At 42.9% G+C, this 24105-nt stretch overlaps 2 protein-coding genes across 21 annotated transcripts in view; both read left to right on the forward strand.

Annotated features, from left to right (window-relative positions):
* The first annotated feature begins 7365 nt into the window (after window positions 1–7365).
* Window positions 7366–11939, forward strand: krt97 (keratin 97). Its single transcript, XM_076728022.1, has 8 exons — window positions 7366–7805; window positions 8632–8714; window positions 8957–9113; window positions 10308–10472; window positions 10642–10767; window positions 10857–11077; window positions 11343–11368; window positions 11459–11939. Exons 1-8 carry the CDS (start codon window positions 7410–7412, stop codon window positions 11563–11565), a joined length of 1281 nt encoding a protein of 426 aa, XP_076584137.1. The 5' UTR covers window positions 7366–7409; the 3' UTR covers window positions 11566–11939.
* A 3323-nt stretch (window positions 11940–15262) lies between these two features.
* Window positions 15263–24105, forward strand: part of rims1b (regulating synaptic membrane exocytosis 1b) — a 71094-nt gene continuing 62251 nt past the window's right edge. For all 20 annotated transcript variants that reach the window (XM_076727999.1, XM_076728000.1, XM_076728003.1 and 17 more), the window contains exon 1: window positions 15263–16116. In XM_076727999.1, coding sequence (XP_076584114.1) covers window positions 15950–16116 — 167 coding nt within the window. In that variant the 5' untranslated portion in view covers window positions 15263–15949. The remainder of the gene's footprint in view (window positions 16117–24105) is intronic.

The following is a 24105-nucleotide window of genomic DNA, read 5'->3' on the forward strand; positions in this document are numbered from 1 at the left end:
TATCAGCTTTAAAGGTAATATAATATCTCAGTGTTGTGTTTACAGCTTTTTTCAACCTCAAGTAGCCAAAATACAGCTTTAATATTCTGTAATTATAGCAGTATTAGTATTCACTGTAGCTAGCTAGATAACGGTAACACGCAAAGCGAGAACAATTCCTGGTTTGTTAACCACAGCATGAATCATATGCTATGAGAAAGTTTGGGGAAGGTCACTCGCTGTTTCAACATGAAGAAATTGTTTTGGCAGTTTGGTGTGGAACAACTTGAGTCAACATCTTTGGCCTCACTGCCAAACATCAGCAGTTGATCTCATTAGCAATCACATATGGGCGTAATATTTGGGTGTCCACATACTTTAGGCCATGTAGTGCTTCTCTGTGTGAAGTGTTTAGAAATACGACTTAAGGTTTTCGCATTATAACCAAAAGCAGTCCTCAATGTCCTTTGACCTGCCTGAGTCACACAGTTACTTTACAGACACACTTTGCTGACACGGTGATGTGCAAACACTTAGCCAAAACCTCTCCCATACCCATTTACTCCTGTTAACCAAACCCTCCACACCTTAGACTGAAATGCTGACCATACCTGCGGATAAGAACTTAAAGGACTCCCAGACACACACCATTCCATACATTTCATAGCTTATAGTCTCAAAGACAAATGCGACATACAGTTGAAAGAAACCTCTTTGAAGGTACTTTAATTGTATGATAAAAGGAACAGCTTTATGTGTCTGACACAGAAACATCAGTTAACAGGGCCCCGGTAGGGTGACTCCTCATAACCGACTGAGGAAGCTGATTAGATAACATGTCCATCATGACTGTTGCTTTGTGCCATCCCACTCTGATTCTTCGATAATAATGAGGGACCACATCAAGAAAAAGGGACAGGCTGGATTTCAGCCATATCAAAGTGTGTTTACCTGGATTTATGCACTTGTGTTTCTGATGTAAATATTTGCGTCTGACAACCAGTTTGATTAGAAAAAATAGCCTCATATTTCTAGAAGAACAGGTAAGCTCTCAGAGAGGCTGAGCAAACACAATACATGGCTCTGATGTTTTATGTAATTGGAATCTAGCTAATTTGGTCACATATCAGTTCATGTGTGAATTAACATTCCTTCGTGACGATTTACAATGTGTGATATGATCACTTGAAAACATCGGGACATGATCGTTTGTTAATGGTGCACAACAGGAATTCATGATACACCCTGCTTTAATTCATGCATTCTATCATCATGAATCACTACTTAATCATTATTTAATCATTACTTAAGTATAAGATTTGTACCCTTACTCTGAAGTGTTACCGTAACCTGATCTTAAATTGAGTTTCACACTGTGTAAATTGCTGATTTTACGCGTAAGGACCTCTAAAACAATGACATCAAAGTCAGCACCATTAAAAATTTGCTTTCTAATACATAGAAGTACCGTGACAGGGCCTGAAAAACTATTATCCTCGTCTTTGTCTGCCTGACATTTCGCAAAGCACCTCAGGGTTACACACTATTTGCTTCTCACAAAACAATTACGCTAGGAGTGCCACACTCAGCTGCCATTCAGTGTCATGGAGAACAAGGATGGGCAAATACTTCAAACAGCTGAACAAGTCAGGGCTGTGTACTTGTTAGCAGCAGTCAGTGGGGTCAACCAAGGGGCTGGTGGATGGGGTGTGGGTATGTCTGGTAAAGTGACAGGGTAAGCTGAGAAGAGGCACCTCTTTGTTTGATCTAGTCTGCTAATGTGTGGTAACGTGACAACGTGATGAACAGCAGAATCTTTACAGGCAGAATTCTATGCATTTTACAAGTACACGGAAAAACACCAACAAATGCATGGAGAGCAATGAACCCAATGAAAGCACTCAAACGTTCAATAATCTTAAATCCAGCCCCCTTGACACCCTCCATTCCAAAACCCGAGAGCTAAGCCCAGAAAAGAGTCCTCTGTCAGACGCTCTCTGAACACAGCTTTACACACACCATCAGAGTAAATTAAACTGTAACGCAATGTAAAGAAGCCATGGAACATTGGAAAGACAAAAACTAAAAGCCAGTAGATTCAAATATTATCTGACTCTAAAAATAGATTATCGATATGCAAAATATCTTTCTACCAACAGAGATAGAGAGCAGAGGATCCAAACCAAGTGCAGGCTCAGTGACCACAAATGAGCAATCAAAAAAGGAAGACACACACACACACACACACACACACACACACACAATATACAGAAAACACAATATGTGGTCACTGTGGTAAGAGATGCGCTGCTAAGGAACGTTTACTTCAACAAGTTCGACTCTGTAAATTCAGATTTCAGTGAGCTGAATGACGTCTCCGAATGAAAACTACCCTCAGGAGAAGGAGGCGGGGCATATCTCGCTGGCCAATATGTGTCAGTTTACCACAACCTGAGGCAGAATGAATGACCTACACAGACAGCACACACACACACACACACACACACACACACACACACACACACACACACTCACTCACAAATATATGCACTGTACTGTAATTGCGTGCTGCCCAAATATTTGGACAAATTGTATTTTGATGCTTTGTTTCTTGAAAGGTTCATGCCAATAAAGCCTTTTGAACTGAACTGCAATTAATGAACCCAAATGACTTCATAAGACCAGCCACTCAGCAAGGCATTCTGGGACAATGGAGATGCTGTCGAGTAACACTAGGTGTGTCCCAATTCAGGGGCTGCATCCTTCGGAGGACCCAGCCTACGCGGTCTCTGTAGGCTGGGTCCTGCGGAGGATCCTCCGTCGGCCGCATCAACTATCGGTAAATGGGACGGTCTAGCCTTCGGAACGTGTCCTGATTGCGTCACGACGTCATAGCTTCTTCCCTCCTAACCCGGGAAAAACACACGTACGGGGTGCAGAGATGCGCCCGTACAGCTCCTATCGCTTGTGCGAAATGTAGCCTATTATACAACTTACAAATTCACCTGATGTGAATATCTTCACAGCTTCGCGTCGGACGGTTCACGCCTCCTCGTCGTCCATTCATTTCTGATAATGGACACCTCGAAGGGCGTTATCCCGCTTATACCATGGTCACTTACGAAAGAAATAAATATTAAATCAATTATTAATACGTTAATGTTGTTTTTTTACCGTTAACATCGTAAGTTTTTCACAAGAGGCCGCTGAGTGGACTATTTAATATCGCTCGTTGTGACGCGTTGCCAAGGTAACCGGCTCTGGCCACAGAACCTGCAGTTTGAGCCAGCGCAATAATTTAGAACAATCAGGCTACACATTTTAACGGAGACCCTGCAGCCAATCACAATCGAGTATTCACCCAAAATAAGATATTAGTTGACATGCGAGCTTGTAACATTTGTAAGTGAAGAGTTTTAATAAGGCTAACTGTTAACTGAGCTCCTCATATCAACAGGTCGCCATTATTAAAAAAAACAATCGGTGCGCAAAGCATCTTGGGATATGGGAGGCCGTGAAGGATAGTAGCGACGCATCCTCCAAATACAGGGAAAAGGAGGACGCATTTGTCGGCTGCATTTGGAGGATCCTTCGAATTTGGACGAATTGGGACAGCCTTCGCGCAGCGTTATGACGTAAGCGGCCTTCAAATCCATCCTCCGAAGGATGCAGCCCCTGAATTGGGACACAGCTACTGTTTCACTATTAGCATTGTTAGGTTTAGCCAGGTAATCTCTGCAATGACCTTGGTTGTGTCATTAAGTCTGACATTACAGTGCATTCCAAGCAGGGCAGTTTAACGTAATGACACGGGGGTCAACAAATCTTGCGACTTTGTCAGTTTTACTTTAACTCTTGCTTACGTGTGCAGTTTTCCAAATTTAGCCACTAGAGGGGAGACTTGAACAAAATGGACAAAGCGCAGAATGCATCGGAAACTCTGCCATTAAGACTAAAGAGTGATCTTGATCTCACAGGAAGAAAAGGACAAACAAAAGGCTAATGTATAGGCCTAATCCTAATTTTAGCTCCTGTGTCATACTTAGTCCTGCAGATCTGGAGATGATCCTGTTTCTCACTTATTAGGAATAGAGCAGAGCCACGCTCTCAGGGTTTTATTCCACAGACTCACCTTAAGTCCCTAGTTTAAGCTCCGGTGTTGGTGTTATCCTCGTTAGTGATTATAACTCTTGTTTAAAGGCTGAGTGTCAATCCTGGTTTAATACCCTCGTCATTGTAACCCTAATTGAAAATTTATGCCAGCCTGTTCTTAGTTTCACTATCATCTGCATTAACCTTTTTTTTTTTTTTTTTTTTGGCCACATGGGAACAGCAAAACAAGCTGTGGAAACAACCCTGAAAAACAATCACAACATGAAGTTGATATTTTGAATATGTAGAAGGTCCAGAGCAACATTTGCGTTCAGTTGGAGTCATGTTTCTGGCCAGCTGATGAAGGTATGGCCGACATTTCTTTTAGCTCTGCTTCGGTCTCCAAAAACTCCTGTGTGAGTGTGTGTGAATGGGTGAATGTGGCATGTGCTGCAGAGTGCTTTCAGTTGTCAGTCAACTAAAGTGCTATATAACAGCAGTCCATTTACCAGCTGACTCTGTCAGCCTCTGTGTTGCTAGGCAAAGTTTATGTATATTAGACAAACTTATGTGATGAGTTTTTATTTGCCTTGGGGGGCATTTACATGTCAGTGCTTCTATCAGTTCTTAATGAATGCTCACACAGAACTCTGGCTCTGTACTGTTATAACTTCAGAGCAAACATAGCCTCGAAGGACTGGTTTACTGCAGGTTTCCTACATTTCTCATGAACTCTGAGCAATGTGAAAGGTAGGTAAAAAAATCTACAGATTATGGTCCACACTACTTGAAATAAATGATTTATGTGTTTTTATAAATGCCTGCAGTTATGAAAACAAACATGTTTCATGGGAATTGGATCAGATTCAGTTTCGGAGTGATTTAATTTGTGTTTTAAACAATGCTGCTTGGCAGCTACTATGAAAAATAGAATACAGTCTTCATAGTTTCCTTGTTTATCCTGGAGCAGCCCACTTGCTGCCAACAGCAACTTTCAGGAGACACAAAGACAAAAATTACAAAACATTTTGAGGGTCATGACATTTTTGTGAGCACCAGAACACCGTCGCTGGCAGTTATCCTGGATCCCAGTACAAAATCCTACTCTTGAGCAACTGCAACTGGGGACTCAGACAACATGCTGTTTTTTTTGTGACTGGCCTCTGCAGTACACGTATTGTGTGTTGAGGTCCCTTGGATTAAAACATGCTGACAGAGTGGTCAACACAGGCCTGCCTGGATATCATCAAACCACAACATGGCTTGAAACAATTATTATCTGAAGACTTGCAGACCTCTGTCTTTATGTGAAAGACGAGGCGCTGAAACTTTTCGTGTTTTTAGTCAAATCCTTCTTCAGATTTTGGTTAGACAGTGCACTTTAAGATGAAAAGATCATTCAATCTCATGAATTATAGCACCACTAAGAAGTGCTGTACATGAAAGAAAACATTCTCAATTATCAGCAGCATTGTGCTGACAGATCAGATCTTGAAAAGTCCTGTTTGCAGTCTGTTTGTACAGCATAAAGAACATTTCTGTCAACACACACCAGGTTTACAGGCATATGAAAACATGGATTCAGTATCTGTAAAACCATTGTGCACAAAGCCACTGTATAAAAAAAGCTCAGGTTAGCTGCTCTGCAAAACATTGCATAGAATGAATGATATTAAAGATGAAGTAAAATAGGAATAAATACTTTGCCCACTACCTTCAACACAAAAGAAACCTTTACTGACACACAAGAAAAGTTTTTCTTCTGTTAACGTCTACATTTTAGCAAACTCCTCACTTCCTTTGGAGTTCATGAGAACTCACATGCCGGCATGAACCTAAAAAGGTCAAGTTGCTGATCCAACTTTTGACACCAAATTAATGAAGACCAAGAGTATGCACAAGGGTTCACCTAGAATAGCTTATGCAACCGCAGCAGCCTGAGGCAGCAAAACATTGGAAATAAATATGTTTTTGGAGCAATTACCTGTGTGATCTCTTTTGTGCCTTTACCCAACAAGATCAAATCATTTTAATTAAAGCAAAGTATTAAATAACTCCATGGCAAGACTTCAAGAGCCTTGACTGGCAGCGCACTGCATGTGTAAACAGTTACATATGCAAATGTGGGAGAATATTTATAGCATGTTTGAATGAATGAGCAAAGAAGGAAAATGAACTCCCTTTGTATACAAGCACATACAGCTCACAGGGATCAAACCCTTCTCACCTCTGTTTAAATGATCCACCCTTTCACTGGTTCACACATAACAGCTGTAGAGGATCCTTCACTTTTTAGCCATGCTAAGCTAGTGCTGCAGCTCCAGGGATGGCAGTGTTGGTCAGGCCACCACTTTGGTCCAGACTGAAATGTCTCTACGGCTATTGGTTGTACTGCCACTGTATTTTGTCCAGATATTCATGATCCCCAGAGGATGCAGCCTGCTGACTTAGGCGATCTTTTTCCTCTCGTGTTAAAATCGAGTTCAGCGTTTTGTTTGTCCAATAGTTTGCTATTCAGAAAATGTTATCAAGCTAACACACTACACTAAAATGGTGAACATGGTTAACATTACTTGCTTAACATGTTGTGCATATTGTCATTACGAGCATGTCAGCTGTTGATGTGAGCGTTTAGCTGAAAGCACCTACATCCCTATGGTGCACAGCCTCACACTGCTGCATGCAGAGCTCTGTTTAGCCTTTAAAAACACAGAATAACGGACAAATTTCATTATTTCTGTCAAATCAAAGTAATACACTGACTTAGGTTTGAATATTTAGGGAAATGTTCAAAGTTTTAAAATCAATATCATCAATTTGGTTAAGAATTGAACACTAATGGACCGATAGCTGCATGCTAATCACGGATAACTTCATTTTTCTTGTACTTAATAGTAATTACAAAAGTTAAATGGACACATAGTATACTAATGCTTATTACTTGAGTCAGTTTTTGTAAGACAAATGTATAAATGACACCATGAAATCACAGTGTTTAAGTTTGGGGGAAATTAGCCAGAGACTGCCACAGACCTGAGATTAAGTGTATCAGACATGTTTAATTAAAGGTGACAGCTTGATTGAAGGCTGTCACACACGCCTTACTCGCCTCTGACACCCCTTCTATGAGGCGGCCGGTAAACCTGAATACCAACCTGCCACGCCCTGTGTGCGCTCACCTGTGATGGTGGCCAGCAGCATCTTTCCACCTACCTGTTCGGCCGCTCCCACCTCCGGGAAGAGGCTATAAAGTCCATCCTCCCGGCCACCTCAGCACCATCTCCTTCGCATCACTCTTGGGGTTTGACAAGTTGAATTGAGTCAGAACAGACGTCAACATGAGCACCCTGTTCCGCTCTGGGTTATCCACCGTGTCCCTGTCCTCTTCGCCGACAATCACTAGCTCCAGGCGGGGTACGAGCGTCTATGGCGGCGCAGGTGGTAAAAACGTCCGGATCTCCTACGCCTCCAACGGCATTGGCGCTGGCTTTGACCTGGCCGGGGTGCTCGCAGGTGTCGGAGGTGGCAGCAACGGTTTTGGCGTGACGGGCAACGAGAAAATAACCATGCAGAACCTCAATGACCGCCTGGCCTCTTACCTGGACAAGGTGCGCTCCCTGGAGAGCGCCAATGCGCAGCTGGAGCGTCAGATCCGCGAGTGGTACGAGAAGCAGACCCCCACCGTCAGGGACTACAGCAGGTATGAGGCAGTCATCGAGGACCTGCGCAGAAAGGTAAGCTTTCCCCGCATCAGTCTCAGAAATATGGCTTTAAGGGATTAATCTTTATTGTACTGCTACGAAACAAGGTTAAAAACGATCAGAAGGATACAACGATAACTTTAATGTTTTTTCAAACTCTTCATGTGACCTGCTGCCGTTGTTGTAATTGATGTGTTCTTTCTTTAGATTTCTCAGGTTTTTTTTTTAATCTATAATAATAATAAAACGTTGAATTTAATAAAACAATGTCATTAAACTACGACCCCCGAAACAACCACCAAATAAAGATGAATCATTTCATATATGTATCATATTACATCCTCCTGATATAACTCCATATGTGGCACTGCACCAAGAAGGGGTGAGAGCAGAGTTTAAGGTGGGCTCCTCCTCCACAGATTAGAATATGAGCCTTTAAAGAAATTCTTTTATCTCTTATTATGTGGCTTCCCTCATTAACATACTGTGTGCTCACTGACTCAGCAGAGTCTGGATCAAACCACCACCCGTCTGATTAGTGGAGAAGCTGCTCTGCCTCCTGAGTTAAAGTTAGAAAAGAGTTAGGTGTACCAAACTTAAAAACTAAAGCCTCTTATTGTTTTGTATTTCTCATTACAATCCACAAATGCTGCCAAGATATTTAACACTTTGACTCCATTGTCTGATGCCATCCAGAGTGAAAGTAATTTCAGTGGAATGCAAGTCAGGCGTGAAGCCAGCCATTCTCAACGAAACCCTGCCAGCCCATGTTTTACACACTATCACTAACATACCTTTGTAGCTGTATTATATGCGGTATAAGAACCCAGTGACATTACTTTTTTCTTCTTTTTTTTAGATCGCTGCTGCCACAAATGACAATGCCAGGCTGATGCTGCAGATTGACAATGCCAGACTGGCAGCAGAGGACTTCAGAATCAAGTGAGTGGAAATGTCAAAAGTAAGCTTTACTGTTTTATAATGGAAAAAGTCTGCAACTCGAAATGATGTGGTAATTAGCAGCATGTTCTTTCAGTCGTTCCAGTCTATATGCACATATTGTCACAGGGGTGTGAGCAGAGTGATAAAACAGGTGTAACCGGTTTTGGTGGAGCTTCTTTTTTGTTGGTGGTAACACCATTTGTGCAGGTGCAGCAACATGACCCTCTGTGCCCTCCATACAGGTTTGAGAATGAGCTGGCAGTGCGCATGTCAGTGGAGGTGGACATTGGTGGACTGCGCAAGGTACTGGATGACCTGACCACTACCCGCTCTGACCTGGAGATGCAGGTGGAGGGCCTGAGGGAGGAGCTGGTCTACCTGAAGAAGAACCATGCTGAGGTAATAGCATCACTGCATCTCTGTGAGCTCAGGTAGCCAGTGCTCCTCAGTTTCTTCATGCTCATCAGTTTCTGCACTGCAGAACAAAGCATGAATCTTGTTCTGTGGATAAATAGAAAAAGTTTTTCAAGAGACAGTCAACATTTGTCAAATACCTCCAAAGAATGCTATCTTTTGCTTGTACAAACAGCAGGTAATGTAAAACACTTTGGATGGTCTGCTGTGCCTTCCAGTTGTCAGAGAACTAGAAGCTACCAGGGTACCTCCAAAAAGCACTCACACATCCTCTGTTAACAGCACATCTCACATGATATTCAGTTGATTTGTCTATTTACTCAATGAGATGCTGACAAAGCAGTAGTGTGGTTACACAGGATGAGAAGCACATTTTTTGTGAGGTGCAATTACATACAGTCAGTGCAAAGCAGGGTGACACATGAGTCAAAAATCAGTTCAGATTTAGGGAAAAACTTGTGCATATCGCAGGATTTTGCAGAATACTGTGTGGAAGGAGGGGATTAATCACCGTCACTGACGGACAGCTGCTGAGTGCCAGGGAGCTCTGGAGGAGAGAGCCGGAGAAATAAACACCCGCAGTCACAGCACATTCTCCTCTGATCTGGAGCCATTTACCAGCAGGCTAAAGAGACTATTTTTTTTTTAGTTTTGGGAGTTAAAACTGGATCTGTCTTCGCTCTTGCTTCTCAACCTGTCTGTGGCGTGCAGACCTCCATTGTTGGGTGTTATCACTTTACTTCATGAACATACAGTAAGGAGAGGGGAAAAAGAGCACAAACTGAGCACAAACTGAACTAAACTGAGCACAAACACATAAGACACACACGCCCTAGGTGCCTGACGTCATTCGCTAGCTTACGGCTAACCTACAGTAAGGCATTCTGACTGTTTGAGGCGAACAAACATAAAACTTTCCCGTGATCATACTTGCGCAAGTAATAGTCAAGAGTCAAAAAGTCATTGAAGTAACTCAGAAATATTAATTATACATCATCTATCCGTTTAAAGTGTGCTGATATTAGCTGACATTAACCACCATAAACTAATGGTCATACCAAATTCAGAATTTCTGTGGTCGAGTTGTCTGTTTCTCAGAAACTCATGGCTACATTTACTTTTCGTGTGGTTTTCATGTCTGACCTTACCTGACCTTTGGCTCTGTTGTCCCGCCTGTAGGATCTTGCAGCCCTGCGTAGCCAAGTTTCTGCCAGCTCTGTGAACGTGGAGGTGGATGCCAGGCCTCAGGAGAACCTGTCTGTGATCATGGAGGACATCAGAAATCAGTATGAGGGCATCGTTGACAAGAACCGCCGTGAAATGGAGGCTTGGTACAAGGTCAAGGTGAGGCGAATGAGATGATACCTTTAACCTCATGATACCATGTTCATATCATCTCATGCCTTCATATCCAGTGAAGATGTGGCCTTTACCATTATATTAACATCAAATGGTTCCTAAGTAGCCTGAATAGCTTTCTGACAATTTTCATGTCCAATTTCATGTCTTCCAGTTTGATGAGCTGAATAAGCAGGTGGCATCCAGCTCAGAGACCCTCCAGACCTCCCGAAGTGAGATCACCGAGCTCAAGAGGACCCTGCAGGCACTTCAGATTGAACTGCAGTCCCAGCTCAGCCTGGTAATTCAGATGGCACATACACAGATGCACAAGTCCATACTGGAGGAAGCTGCTCTCATATCTCCTGCTGTGTTTTTCCTCCCGTGCAGAAAGCTGCCTTGGAGGGCCAGCTGGCAGAGACGGAGTCCCGCTACAGCCTGCAGCTGAGCCAGCTCCAGGCCATTGTCAACAGCCTGGAGGTCGAGCTCAGCCAGGTGAGGGCGGACATCGAGAGGCAGGCCGCAGAATACCAGGCGCTGCTCAACATCAAGACCAGGCTGGAGATGGAGATCGCTGAGTACAGAAGACTTCTGGACGGAGAGGATGTAAAGTAAGGGAATTCTTTAGTGAGATGTTTGTCACAAAACGTCCAACTTGATGTATGATTTATCCGTAGCTGGACTTTTTTTCTGAAGTAAACTAATATTATGCCTGCACAGTATTGTTAACAACATATAAAGTGTTAATCAATGACCTTTTTGGCGCTACAAGCTAAGCTAACCGGGCTGAGCCTGTTTCCCAAAACATCTATTATACAAATCTATTCTTTACCTCTTCCTTGAATGCTAAAAACATAACTTTTGTCTGTCTTCTAGGAGACCTGTTGTGACAACTGTCAAACGTAAGTTCACATCAATGCAGTATTTTTAGCTCTTTGCTCATAAAAATGAAATAGATTACATATTAAATTTTGCTGTGTTTTCATCTGCAGCTCAACCAGTCGTAACCCAGCGGAGGAAGGTGGTGATCGAGGAGATCGTTGATGGAAAAGTGGTGTCCCGCACAGAGGATGTGGACACAGAGGTCATTAAGAAGTAGATAGAGTTAATCCCAACAGATCTGGGTCAAATAAACAAAACAAAAAAAAAAAAAAAAAGAGAGAAAAATAAAGAAAAGAAATCTTCAAGAGCTCCTGTTGTATTTATTCTGTGTCTGACACTCATGAGATGTCCACTGAAGTCTCCTAAAACTAACCAGGAACAAAATGTTTTTTTTTTTTTTTTTTTTTTAATGTGTAAGAGGACTCTGTAAGCATTGGAAAGATTATAGGTTACATGTTGGGCCTAAATGACATATGTCTTAGTTTTATATCACTCTACCCCAAAAGCCACTGAAATTGTTGACAATTTTACAGACTGTCCTCCAATCTGCTAAAAGCGCACATTAGGTGGCACTGTGAGTCTGGATGATTAGAAAGGAAATGCAGCTTGGAGGCCTTTCATTCTCTGTTGGATTGAATGGATACATGCAGTGATACGATGCTTTTCATTTGTGTTTCTCTGACCATTGTCAATGTCAGTGTGAAAAGTTTGTGTTGCCGTTGTTAAAGCTCTGATGTATAGCGTTTTAAAAGAAAGACCATTGTCAAATTAAATGTTACACTATTACAGCTGCCATAAATAAAAGAGTCCACTGTTAAGATGATTGGCAGTCTTCACTCTGCTTTACTCTCTAAATTAAGACCACACTTCCCACAAACCTTCTTGTGTCATCTTGTGAAATCTTTGCTTTTTTTTTGCTTTTTTTTTTACTTCCTGAAGAGAATAAACGTTTCCCTTCTAATTGTCATCTTCCTTTGCATAGAAGTTATAAATCAGGATATATCCAGGCCGCCATGTCCAGTTTCACTGTTTTTCTGTTCAAATGCTACACATTATTTTGTAGAAGACAATAAAAGCTGATAAGATACTTCCTGTCGTGCTGCTGCAGTGTTATTTCAACTCTCAGAGTGTGTTTTATCTACTTGCCTTCATGCTTTCTTCCAGTATTTCCGAGACCTGCATCTGAGACACTTCACGTAACCATGATGATGTTTCTTGGTAAAATGTTCTTCAACGCTCCTCAATGATGTTTGCTTTGCTGTAGTTTTTGCTCAAAGGAATATTCACATCTTAAATGAATCAGTATAATTTATGATCCCGGTTGACACTTGTAATTTTCCTTAAAGAAACAATGCATTTGTCCTGTTTCAAATGAATCATTGAATTCAAAAGCAACAAAACAGACCACTAGTATACTCCTGAGAAACAGCATTGTCACGTAATTCACACTAGTTGTAACAGTTTGTCACGTTTTAACATGCAGTGCTTCCATCTGTCCACTAGATGTCAGTATGCTGTTGGAGAGTCTTGGATATGGAGACGTCCATCAGTTTCTGTGGGAATATCTTAGTAGCAGTTTACTTACTTTACTTCATCATCACAATGTAACCCAACCAAAAAGATTTTCTATCCACTACTGAATATTACACAAACTAGTTCCAACGGTGACTGACAAAAGAGTGACATTTCACATTCGCTTATCTAAGTATTGGTGACAATACTTAGATTCTTCAGCATTACTTTTGACACTTTTGACTGTTTGAAACACCTCCAGTTATTTTGTCCTTTTTATCAGAGCGTGTTGGTGTTTTTTTTTCTGCTGTTGCATCATTTTAACAGGATTTTAGGTCCATTTTTCAAATGAAAGACTTATGGTACAAATCAACTGAAACTCCCTCAGAGGATGCTGTTAGCCTTCCATACTTTTACTCCCAAAATAACGTTGCTCAATCCCCCTTGAACAAAAATGTTAAGTGTGATATAAATAAATGTAGCTTTTGATTGAAGACGTCACAGCCCCTGGTGTCCAGCAGGGGGCTCTCTCACCTGTAGTACCCAGCCTACACCAACATCCCTCACTTCTTTCATGCTTATTCATTTCCTACAATCTTGTTTTGCAGAGTAAGGATTTTTTTTTTTTTTCCCTCAGCATCCCAGAGAATGAGACAGCACTCATACTGAAAAAGTGGCTGTAAAGTTTGGGCTGATCTTTATTTTTTATTTTTTGCTGAAGATAGGTAAATCTGCCCTTCTTCTTTTTTCACTGGCAGGGAGGAATAAGGTCATCACTTATTTGCAGCCTTTCAATGTTCCTGTGAAATCTTTCCCACACACCACCAACAACTACCACATCTTTTCTCTCTGTAGTTCACCTTTACTCAGGGAGGAGATGTGACTGTTTCCAGTCTGACAAGTCAAGTTCAGGGCCTGGTGCACTTTCATCTGGGTCCACCATGCAGTGAAAACCTGAGTGTCACAATACCTCTCATGCATTAAGTCATGGCATTAAATATTGCATAATTGTGCATGCATCCAGTTTTCAAAACGTTTTTTTTTCTTTTTTTTTTGTTTACCATTTTCTAATAATGAGCATTATCACAGCTAATTGAGCCCATTCTTAATGTATGGAAAAGAGCCATTAACTCTGTCCTCCTACAGCTTGCACTCAGGGTGTATTTATACTCTGAGGTCTGCACCAAAGATCTGCTCTGCTGTAGCACGACTGTGTCACTCAGGGCTGGTGGTCCCTAGTCACGACCTAAATGATGACAAAATTCTGCAGCACGGGAAGCTGACGTCACCGCGGTACAGTCACCTCCTCGGTGACGTCACTCGACGGAGGCTGGGTGGCAGCAGCCGGGGTTAATGCCATCTGCTGGATGGACTCAGCCACTCAGCCGGCATTACGTCATCGGGGAGAAACCGGTGCCAGCTCCGGATCGGTATAGCCTGAGAGTCTGGATCTGAATGCAAAACGAGCCGAGAGGGGGGCTCGATTCTGACTGAGGCTATTATTGGACAGCAGCTGTTTGATGGAGCAGGCAGCTTCAACGTCTCAAAGGTTATCTGACAACAGTTATACAGTCCTCCAAAGTTTCTCTCACGCCTCAAACTTTCAATTAATTTGACTTAACCAACAAATAGAAAGTTCACCCATAAAATAAGATAAAGGAAGAGATGTCGCATCAGTGTGCTTTGTCCCTGTAGACATGATAGATAATTAAAAGATAACATTACACTGCACAGAACTGTCACAGTGCTCAGTTTTAGTTTTACCGCCCTCAAGAGAAAATTTGCTTTGCAGCCAGGTGAAACAGAACACAAACACAGACTAACCACACTTGAAACACTGTAATCTCAATAAGATGCTCATGCTAAAGCCCACCACACTTCCTCACATGAAATGTACATCAAGTGACAAAACGAAGGGACAGCAAGAGTTTATTAAACTGGCATAAGCAAAGCACGTAAGGGGAGAAGAAAAAAAAAGCTTCATAAAATGAAATAATCAACACGTGTGCAACAACTGCTTGTGCCAAACAGAGGAGGGTTATCTGATCAGCCGTGTTTCTGGAAGCCATGACGAAGCCATGAGGCAGGTACAACTGCACAGATACTCTGCGGGCTGAGAGCTCCACGGCAAGAAGTGGAAGACCCAGTGTGAGACCGACCACGGTGCAGTTCTGGGCCAGCTGCTGTCCATGGTGCTGAAACTGATGAATGGCTGAAGCCTAACGACGGACAGCTGAATCATGTCTCTGCTGTCACTGCGATGTAAGCTGCACGTGGTTTATAAAACACGCTTTAATGTATGATTTATTTGAATGACTGAAAGCGACCAAGTATCGCGAGAATCGAATATTCCAGCTGGTTATGACTGTTAAAGGCACTCCGGAACTTCGTGTGCCGAGTGTGTGCGTCTGTGCGTCCCTGCGCGTGTGTTTGTGCGTGTGGTTGATGAAACACTAGGGTGCGCGTGTGTGTGTGCCTGCTTGCCTGTGTGTGTGTGTGTAGCAACAGTAACGGTCGTGCTTGCATATGATGATGGTGAGGACCCCATTCTCACATGAGTAAGCGCGCCTCCGCAAAAAGAGGAGAGGAGGGCTGCATTCCCATTGACTGAGAGAGAGAGAGAGAGAGAGAGAGAGAGAGAGAGAGAGAGAGAGAGGAGCAGCACGGACTCCGCCTATACCGCCGTAACATCCAGCTCCAGTCCGACGACGGCGGAGGCACCACAGTCCAGCGAGTGATCCAGGGGCCCCCTCAGCTCGACTCAACTCCAGGCGTGAAAACGGAGATGGGCTCCCCGTGAATCCGGGCGGTGGAGGGGAGAGGCGGGCAGGCGGGGGGTGGGGGGGAACGACGACGAGAGTGTGGTGGGAGATACACCCAGAGAGGACAAACAAAAGCACAACCGAGGGTGCCTGCAACCATGAGCGGCTTGCACTATTCGCCAGAGCTGCGGCTGCCGCTGCCGCTGCCGCTCTGCCCGCGGACCATGTCGTGAGGTGTGGCTCCGAAACGCTCCGGGGAACCTGTCAGCCGAAACGACTCGCCGAGGAGGAGGAGGAGGAGGAGGAGGTGGGGTGGTGGTGGAAAAGATGTCCGCTTCGGTGGGGCCCCAGGGTGGCCCTCGCCCACCCACCGTGCCGCCATCCATGCCGGATCTACCGGACCTCAGCCATCTCACGGAGGAGGAGAGGAAGATCATCATGGCAGTGATGGCTCGGCAAAAGGAGGAAGAGGAGAAAGAACAAGCCATGCTAAAGTAAGTGCAACATTTTTCCTTTTCCGCGGAAGTTAGAACGCGTAACGCATAGCAATCCCCGATAGAGAGGCGTCCCTTGTACAGCGAGCTGCCCATTACAACCCAGTGTAACCAATGGAGTGGTCAGCCCACACTCCCATCACATCCAGTCACCATCAGCCGATGCAGCTCTGTTCTGCCATCATTTTACACTTGTAGGTTCGTTTTAAAGAGGCGGTGTGTTCCCCAAAATGCACCCACCAATATGAGGCACAGTGGAGCAGTAACAGCTCAGAATGTGTTTCTTAAAGAAGTCAGCATCACCAGAAACACGCCGGCTCGCTTGATGCTGATCGAATGGATCGATAAATGAGAACAATATACAGTCACAGTCAGTGGAGATGACCCGAAACAGGGTCGAACGTGTTACAGGTGTAGATAGGGCCGTGAGGATGAGGTGTGACAGTGCTGTGGTGGAGGTGGGGGAGAGAGAGAGAGTGAGAGAAAGAGAGAGAGAAAGGTGGGGGGTGCTGGTGATGAATCATAGCATTATCCATCCTTCACCCACTCGTTTTCATCAATGGGGGCTGCACCCCATCCCTCAGTTTACACATCCAACACCGCTGATTTTCCTTTTACGCACGCATACAGGCTGGAGCGGCTTTACCAGGGGAGGTTTTTGCAACCGCGAAGGGAATGTGTGTGCGAGTGTGTGTGTGTGTGTGCGTCAGTGTGTGTGTGCGTGAGAGAGAGAGAGAGAGAGAGAGAGAGATCGCTTCGACAATAATGGCAACAACAATGACATTATAGCTCACAGGCCTGGAGCGACACAAAGCGTTTTGTAAGGCCGACAGACGGACGGTGGTGAGGCGGTGTGTACCATCATTTGTGCTCCCCTCGGCGGTGAGAGGGAGATGGGGTGTGGTTGGGAATCTTAGCAGGCCTGAGCCGGACACGATACAGATTAGAAAAGAGACGGCTTATATTGGAGCACGCTTGAAAAAACCCCCCTGACTGTTCACCAAATGTCAATCCATTGGCAAATACGAAGAGTCTGTTTAAGAATAGGAAGAACTACTGATATGTTACAGAAAGATGCCAGAGGCTATACGGACACTGCAAGCCACTACAGGAGCATGATGGGAGCATGACAGGAACTAGCTATAGATTACTTTAAAGTCACTATGAGACGTTAGAGAGACATTACAGTGTTTTGTCAGTAGTGCTGGCAGTGCTACAGCTCACTCATACAGGGTTGATTACATTACAGTTTGATGCCTCAAGGGTTTCCACCACAAGCAACGACCGTTTGATCCACCAGAGCTAACAGTGAGCTGTATCCACACCTGCACTGAAGCATGCGGAGGCCCCTGTTTCCAGCTCCTCCAGCACTCTGGCTTGCTTCGATTCTAATGGCTGTTTTCATTTCCTGACTGCAGCCTAAAGGGAAGCTGGGTGAGAGCCGCGTCAGGCCCCTTGAGAGGAAGTGATGTATTTAATGTTCCATGAGGCACAGGCTCAGGTTCAGTCAATAATGGCTTCATCATCTGGCTAATCATTAATGGGACCAGCACGCCTCGGTCAGAGCAGAAATGGGATTTTTGAGAAATATGCAAATAATGGCTGCTGAGCAGTGCTGAGGCGGTCTTTGATATTTACTACAGTATTTTTTCCAAGATTACTCTGCAGGATGCTGAATGGACGTGAGGAGAGTTAGAGGGATAAATGGTAAAGCTTTAAGTCCTCCTGTTTGGCATTTATAAGCAGCATACAAACATGTAGTAAATGGTTTGTAATACACTATAAGCAGCTCTAAGTGTTTATGAATGTACAGTATTGACAGCACAGCTTTTTTCCTGTCAGTCATTATTTGTTCATACACCAGCCTCCACCAATGGGTGCCCACTGGAGAAGCTGTGGTTGTTGACAAACAATACACACTCATATGTACAACTGCATTGTCGTGTGTTATGAACCATTTATTAAAATACACTCCTTGATAATGATAATGCTAAATAAGCACACTTAAGTAAAGCTTTGTCAGATATATAGATAGAGAGAAAGAGAAATGAGAGGAGTTATATGTTCCTGTTCATGAGGTGAAAGCTTTATTCTGACTTCATTGCATTCAGGAGGCACTTCTTCCTCTGTGCGTGTTGGGAAGATTTTCAGATTTTTTTTTGGCAAGACTGTGTGTATCTGTTTGGCTGAAGAGATCAACTCAGTGTTACACACACTTGGTAATAGCTCTTTAGATGTAGCATTTCAACTAGAAGCTTTAGTTTCTAGATTGCTGACATTACCAGCAAGTGTGCACTTCCAGTGAGTCCTCCCAATGAAGCAATAACAAAATATAGTTTTATCATTGAAGGGTGAAGAGTTCAAACAGAGGCCTTTGTATAGAGCTGGCCTACACAGGGTGTTAGTAACTGGTGTATAGTAAATGAGTCAGGGACAAAGAGAAGATACAGGCAATCTGACATCTTCATTTGATCATGTTCACTCCTTTAATGTCAGTTAGTCCCAGACAATGACAGTGTATTTACAAAAATGAAAACAATGGCACCCGTCACACATGTCACACCTGTGCAAAGCAACCAATCCACTCAAAAACAGACCAACAAGAAATCCAAAGTCAGAGAGCCACGATCATCATGCACAGACACTTGAACTAAAACAATCACACATACTATGAATAATATCAACAACTTAAATCCCTCAGAGGGATATCTCTGTGTTTCTCAGGTCACAGCTGATCTAAGGAACCTTTTCTGGGATCTGGTGTCGTGCAGTTAGCTGTGACTTCAACAAAGACAGTAGTGCCTTGTAAATAAAAACATGCTGGTGCCTTTAAGATGTTGGTGACAATCATCCAACCTCTTCCTCTTCATTACAGTGTAGGCTGTTAGTGATGGATCAGATGGCACTGTGGTAAATGTCTATGAGCAGCAGCATGAGCACACGTGATATCTCTGTGGAGCAGATAGTTATGGACAGGGCAGGAATTCTGGCCTTCAGACGCTTCTGAATATCATATGCACATCTGCCTGTTTAGTTTTTTTTTTTTTCCTGGGGTTTTCCCGGCCGATTGAACTCAAAGGCGACTGTCAATGTTACTTTCAATACCCTCGTGTTGACTCTCCCATATATTTGAAATTCTGATTGAGCAAACACTTAATTGGTCTCATGTACTACAGATATATTGATTGCGGTGTAGTTTATTGAACATAAACATTTGAATTGAGAATAACTGCAGTTTTTTCAACCCAATACCAATTTGTTATACCACGCTGGACAAATAGGACATGCCTTTTTAAATTGGATTTTAGTGCTTCTTCTATTTTATATGTCACATTCTGTATTAAGCACATTGTTTTGTGTGGAGCTGATGATGTTAGTCGCAAACAAGTCAACCATCTCGCTTCCTCCTCATCTGAGTTGCACATGCACATTACCGCAAACCTTTCCTAATGATATAAGAAAATGATTTGATAAAAAAAATGTTTCTATTTATCTTGAAGTGTCACACTCTTTACTAAAAAAGGCATTAATGCTTTTAGAAATGCATCAGCCTTTTTAAGTAAGCCTTTGGCCCTCAAAAACATTTCACCCCTGCAAGCCAAGTGGCCTGGCCCCTAAAATTCTGAAATTCCAGGTCTGGTTATGGATTGTGGTTAATGGACTGTATACTTATTTTCCTGATTTTAGCAAAGAAACAAGCTCTGTTGGGTAAAAGAATCTGAATATGGGTGATGCTGTATGGCATTATATATGTGTCGTAATGTGTGGAGAGAACTATTTAATGCCAAAACTCAATAGGATTAGAGGAGGAACAAAAAAGATACTGGCATTGATGGATGGCAAACACTGATCATCTTAATTTTGTTTCATAGTAAAAGCAAAACCACGCTAAAAGGCTTCATTTGGTCACAGAGCCATTGAATGTACATGACTGTCACATACAGTACATGCCCTCCACAAGTTTCTACCATCCTTATTGTCTTTTTGCTGTTACTCAAATGATCTTAGTCAACAAAGCTGAATTTGGTTCCAGACGTTTGAATCATTGGTCACAGCAACTGGTTCAGCTATGCAGGTGAATTACGATGTCTGACTATCAGGCTAAATTGATCAAATAATTTATCAATTTCTGGTCTATTTCTGTTTATATATCTATGTTTTAACACAGAATAAATTTATTTTTGTATAATTTTGCTCTTATAATTGAAACCAACCTCCCCGTCTATGAAAATTATGCAACAGAATCAGCTTCTTTGGTGGCAGAGGGGGACATAAATAACAATAACCAGAAAGAACATTCTGTTCCTTACGTCAAGACTGTTCACCTGGTCAGCCCTGTCCAGTCTGTTTGCAGCGTTGCCTGGGACCTGAGCAGCTGGCAGCGATAAGGTTATACTGATACTGGACTTTATCTGACATGAGTTTAACCTCCAGCAGGAGAGAAACTGGAGCGTCCTGGTCTGTTGCTGAGCCAGAACACCTGGTTCTGGCCAATAATTTGCTCTGGTCAGGCTGTGAGAAGTCAGCACCTGAGCTTTGCTTCACTGATTCACAGCGCTAACGAACACTTTGTCCATGTCTAATACACCACAGACTTCAGAGCCGCTCTCCATTGACTTGCTAAACCTCCATTGACTTCCTAATCCAGAGGATGTTGGTGGAGGGGAGCTGTCACGCTGTGGGGAGTGCTGAACGCAGCAGTGACCTGCGTCTGCTGTGGCGTTGGAAATCCTCCTCCGAGCACTGCAGCAGGAAATCTTTTCTCTGCAGCCCAACATTCCAAGTTCCCCGCCACCCCTGGGAGCTTTTGAGGTTTCCAAAATGTAAATATAGAAATAATGTGTAAGCTATTGATGCGCTCAGCAGAGAGGTTGTAGACATTGCAGACGGGGGTGGATGCAAAACACAGGGCCTTAAGGTTGGAGTGGTGGGTGTGGTTAATGTAGGCCCCCCGCTTTTTGATGTTAAGGCAGAGTGTATAAGTAAACACTGTTAGTAGTAGTACTTCTTGAGTTTTAGTGAACTCACATCTGGCTTTGGTTTTATGTTTAGTAGCATCTCTCACTTTTCTGATGTACGACACGACACAACACGAGCAACGTGCTGATTGGCTGCAGTCTGTTGCTTGACACCAGCTGGACAGAAGAAGAAATCAGGACCTGGGGCACAGAAGGAGGGAGAAGGGGGAGGATTTAGAGGTTTTAAGGATTAGAGCAGTGGAAAGAGAGAGAAGAGGGGGAGACAGAAAGAATGGGAAGAGCTTCTGCAAGGGGTCCCACACACACACACACACACACACACACACACACACACACACACACACACACACACACACACAAGCACGCATTGCTAATCTCTTTACCAGGGCTCCCCAAGGCTGCAGGCTACAGGGTGCATCTAGAGGGCAGCGAAGCCCTCCTTCCTGTCTGCTGTCGAATATGGCTGCTACTGTCCACCTGGAGGTCATTTGTAGTTTTGTGTCCAAGGTCAAGAGTAGGCTTTCATGTATAGGAGAAACAGTTTGACTTCTGCTTCACTGTAGGACTTAAAATGATGGTTTGGCTTTTGATGGATTTGATTATTTTTCCCTTAACGCTGCACTAAACAATATTTTTGTGTAACAATGAATAAAGTGACTGTGTAACGTGAAGGGAGTTACTCATAGTAATGAACCCACAGAGAATTATCACCTGACTCTGCTGCTCCTGTCAGAGAGAGTGAATATTGGACTTTACATTCATCAGGTGGCCAGAAACTTGACCCCAAATGAAGGCTCATGTTGCTCTGTATCTAAAGAAGATGTAAATACGCAGCTGTTTGCTGACACACTGACTCTAACAACTTCACAGGGTGATAAAAGGTTCATGTTGTGTTTATAACTTCCTGCTTTGTCACCAAGTAGGTCAAAAAATATGCATATTTTTTTAGTGCAGCTTTAAGTAGTGTTGAAACAAACTCAGTTGAAGCTTTGTCTGTCTGCATGCAGTTTGAAAGTATATGTAAAGTGAGTTTAGCCTTGCTTAGCTCCATTCATTCTTTCCATCCATCCATTCCATCCATTCTCCATCATAGCGGGTCATTTAAAAGTTGTCTAACTACACAAAATTTGTTGTAATTTTTATATGAAAGTTGATGTTTCACGTTGATATATAACCAGACAGACAAATGTCTAATGAGCATGTGCAAATAGTCATGGCACTTCCTCTTAATGTTATAGAAGGAATAGATGGATACTAAATGGAAGAGTTGATTTTACTGATGTGGCAATGGAGTAGAATTAAGAATATGCAGATGTTTGGGTCAATAAATGTTTAAGGTGATTTTGGTGGAATTCTACAGGTGATAAATGAATATCTGTAAATCAGCTGTAACTTTCAGGCATGTTGAATCTCTGGCCACACCCTGATCAGTAATGTCACATGAGGTGCTTCTCTTCATCTGTCATAGTCGAAACGGCTTCAGTCAGTGATCAGAGTGCAGCCAGAAACTTAACATACTGGAAAGTTTTAAGGCCCAGAAAGCATCTTTTTGTATGCAGTGTTCAAACACAGAACCACCTTCCTTTGGGTCTTCTTTGAAGCTGGACTGGACTGAGCTGAGCCAGGACAGGATTTGTGGGTCTGTCTCATGTATGGATGGTTGGCTTTGAGGCTTCCATCAAATATTCGGACATGGACAATCTAGTTTACTTTGTGAAAATGAGAAATTGTTTGAACATTTCTCGTGATAGCTCTTCGTTTTACCTTCACTGCTGCTTTCCATTCATATATTTACTACAAATAGTGATGTAGTGACAAGTAAAATGGTGCAGCCACACAGGGCCAACAACCACCAGTCCACACCAGTATTAATCATAGTCTCAGAAATGCATTATGGTGTGCAATTATAAATGTATTCGAAAAAGAACTTCATTCTGCACAGAAAAAATTGGCTAAGCTGAGTTTAGGATGTTTTAGGTAGTTTTACAATCTACATGTACAAACTCGAGCTGTGATTTATTTTGTCAGAGTTAGAAATAAACTTACAGTTGCAGAATGAAAAACTATGTCTGCAAGCTGATAATATGTAGCGTTTGTCTGTCTCCATGCATTTGAATTCATCTTGACTAATGCTTGTTATTGTGGGAGCAGACATGCTTTTACCAGCCTCTAACTGTCCATTGTATCATCTAAACTTGTTGTATGCATTGGCCCTACGATAACATCATTCATTTTGTTTCTATCCAGTTCCAAACAGACATCCTTCCTCTTTCTCTGAAAGTTTCAGTGTATTTGCTCAACACAGCTAACATTATGTATAGTTACCAAATTTCGTCTCTAGAGTAAAAAAAAAAAAGATCCCCACTAAACCCAATTTGGTATCTCTCAGCTGAGATAAAGAGAAACATTTTCCCGAACAGACTTAAGAGTTTCAAGGTTTCTGTGAGAAAATGCTAATGCTGAATTATGGATCAGCTCTGAAAATAGCACACACTTGGAAGCGCTTCCTGAAATATTCAGTTCACTGGCTGCTGTTGATGTTCTGAACTCCTTTTTTTTCTTGTTAACCTGCTTCAGTTTTGGCCCACTGTCGAGTTCCTCTAATTACTCTTTGTCCATGAGTGCAGATATATGTTTGTGTATGTGTATACGTGTGATCATGTAGTTTAATGTAAATGAGAAAGCTGTGGTCAATACTATGTTAGAGAGGTGAACACATGCTCTCATACCCTCTAACACAAACATACACTCACACACACACTCAAACACACACATTCACATGCACACAGTATATATACAGCATGTCTGAGAGCATGTGTGCTGCAGTACTTATGAGAGGCAGCACATACCCAGATGGTGCTGCTTTTTTCTCAGTCTGTGGATGAAAGCTTGCAGAAGGAAGGTACAGTCTTGAAAAGACAGAATGTCTTTGTCACTGTACAGTTTGTCCTGTTGCTTTTCAGTCAGCCTCCACTCTTTTCCAGATAGCTGGAGAGAGCATGAATCCATG

The sequence above is a fragment of the Chaetodon auriga genome, chromosome 4 (genome assembly GCF_051107435.1).
Source record: "Chaetodon auriga isolate fChaAug3 chromosome 4, fChaAug3.hap1, whole genome shotgun sequence".
Classification (NCBI taxonomy): Eukaryota; Metazoa; Chordata; class Actinopteri; order Chaetodontiformes; family Chaetodontidae; genus Chaetodon; species Chaetodon auriga.

Excerpts from the sequence above, each read along its gene's own strand:
- krt97 (XM_076728022.1), top strand. The coding sequence starts at position 7,410 with ATGAGCACCCTGTTCCGCTCTGGGTTATCCACCGTGTCCCTGTCCTCT. Across the intron at positions 7,806-8,631 it reads TCGAGGACCTGCGCAGAAAG|ATCGCTGCTGCCACAAATGA; the intron begins GTAAGCTTTCCC and ends TCTTTTTTTTAG. Across the intron at positions 11,078-11,342 it reads CTGGACGGAGAGGATGTAAA|GAGACCTGTTGTGACAACTG; the intron begins GTAAGGGAATTC and ends TCTGTCTTCTAG.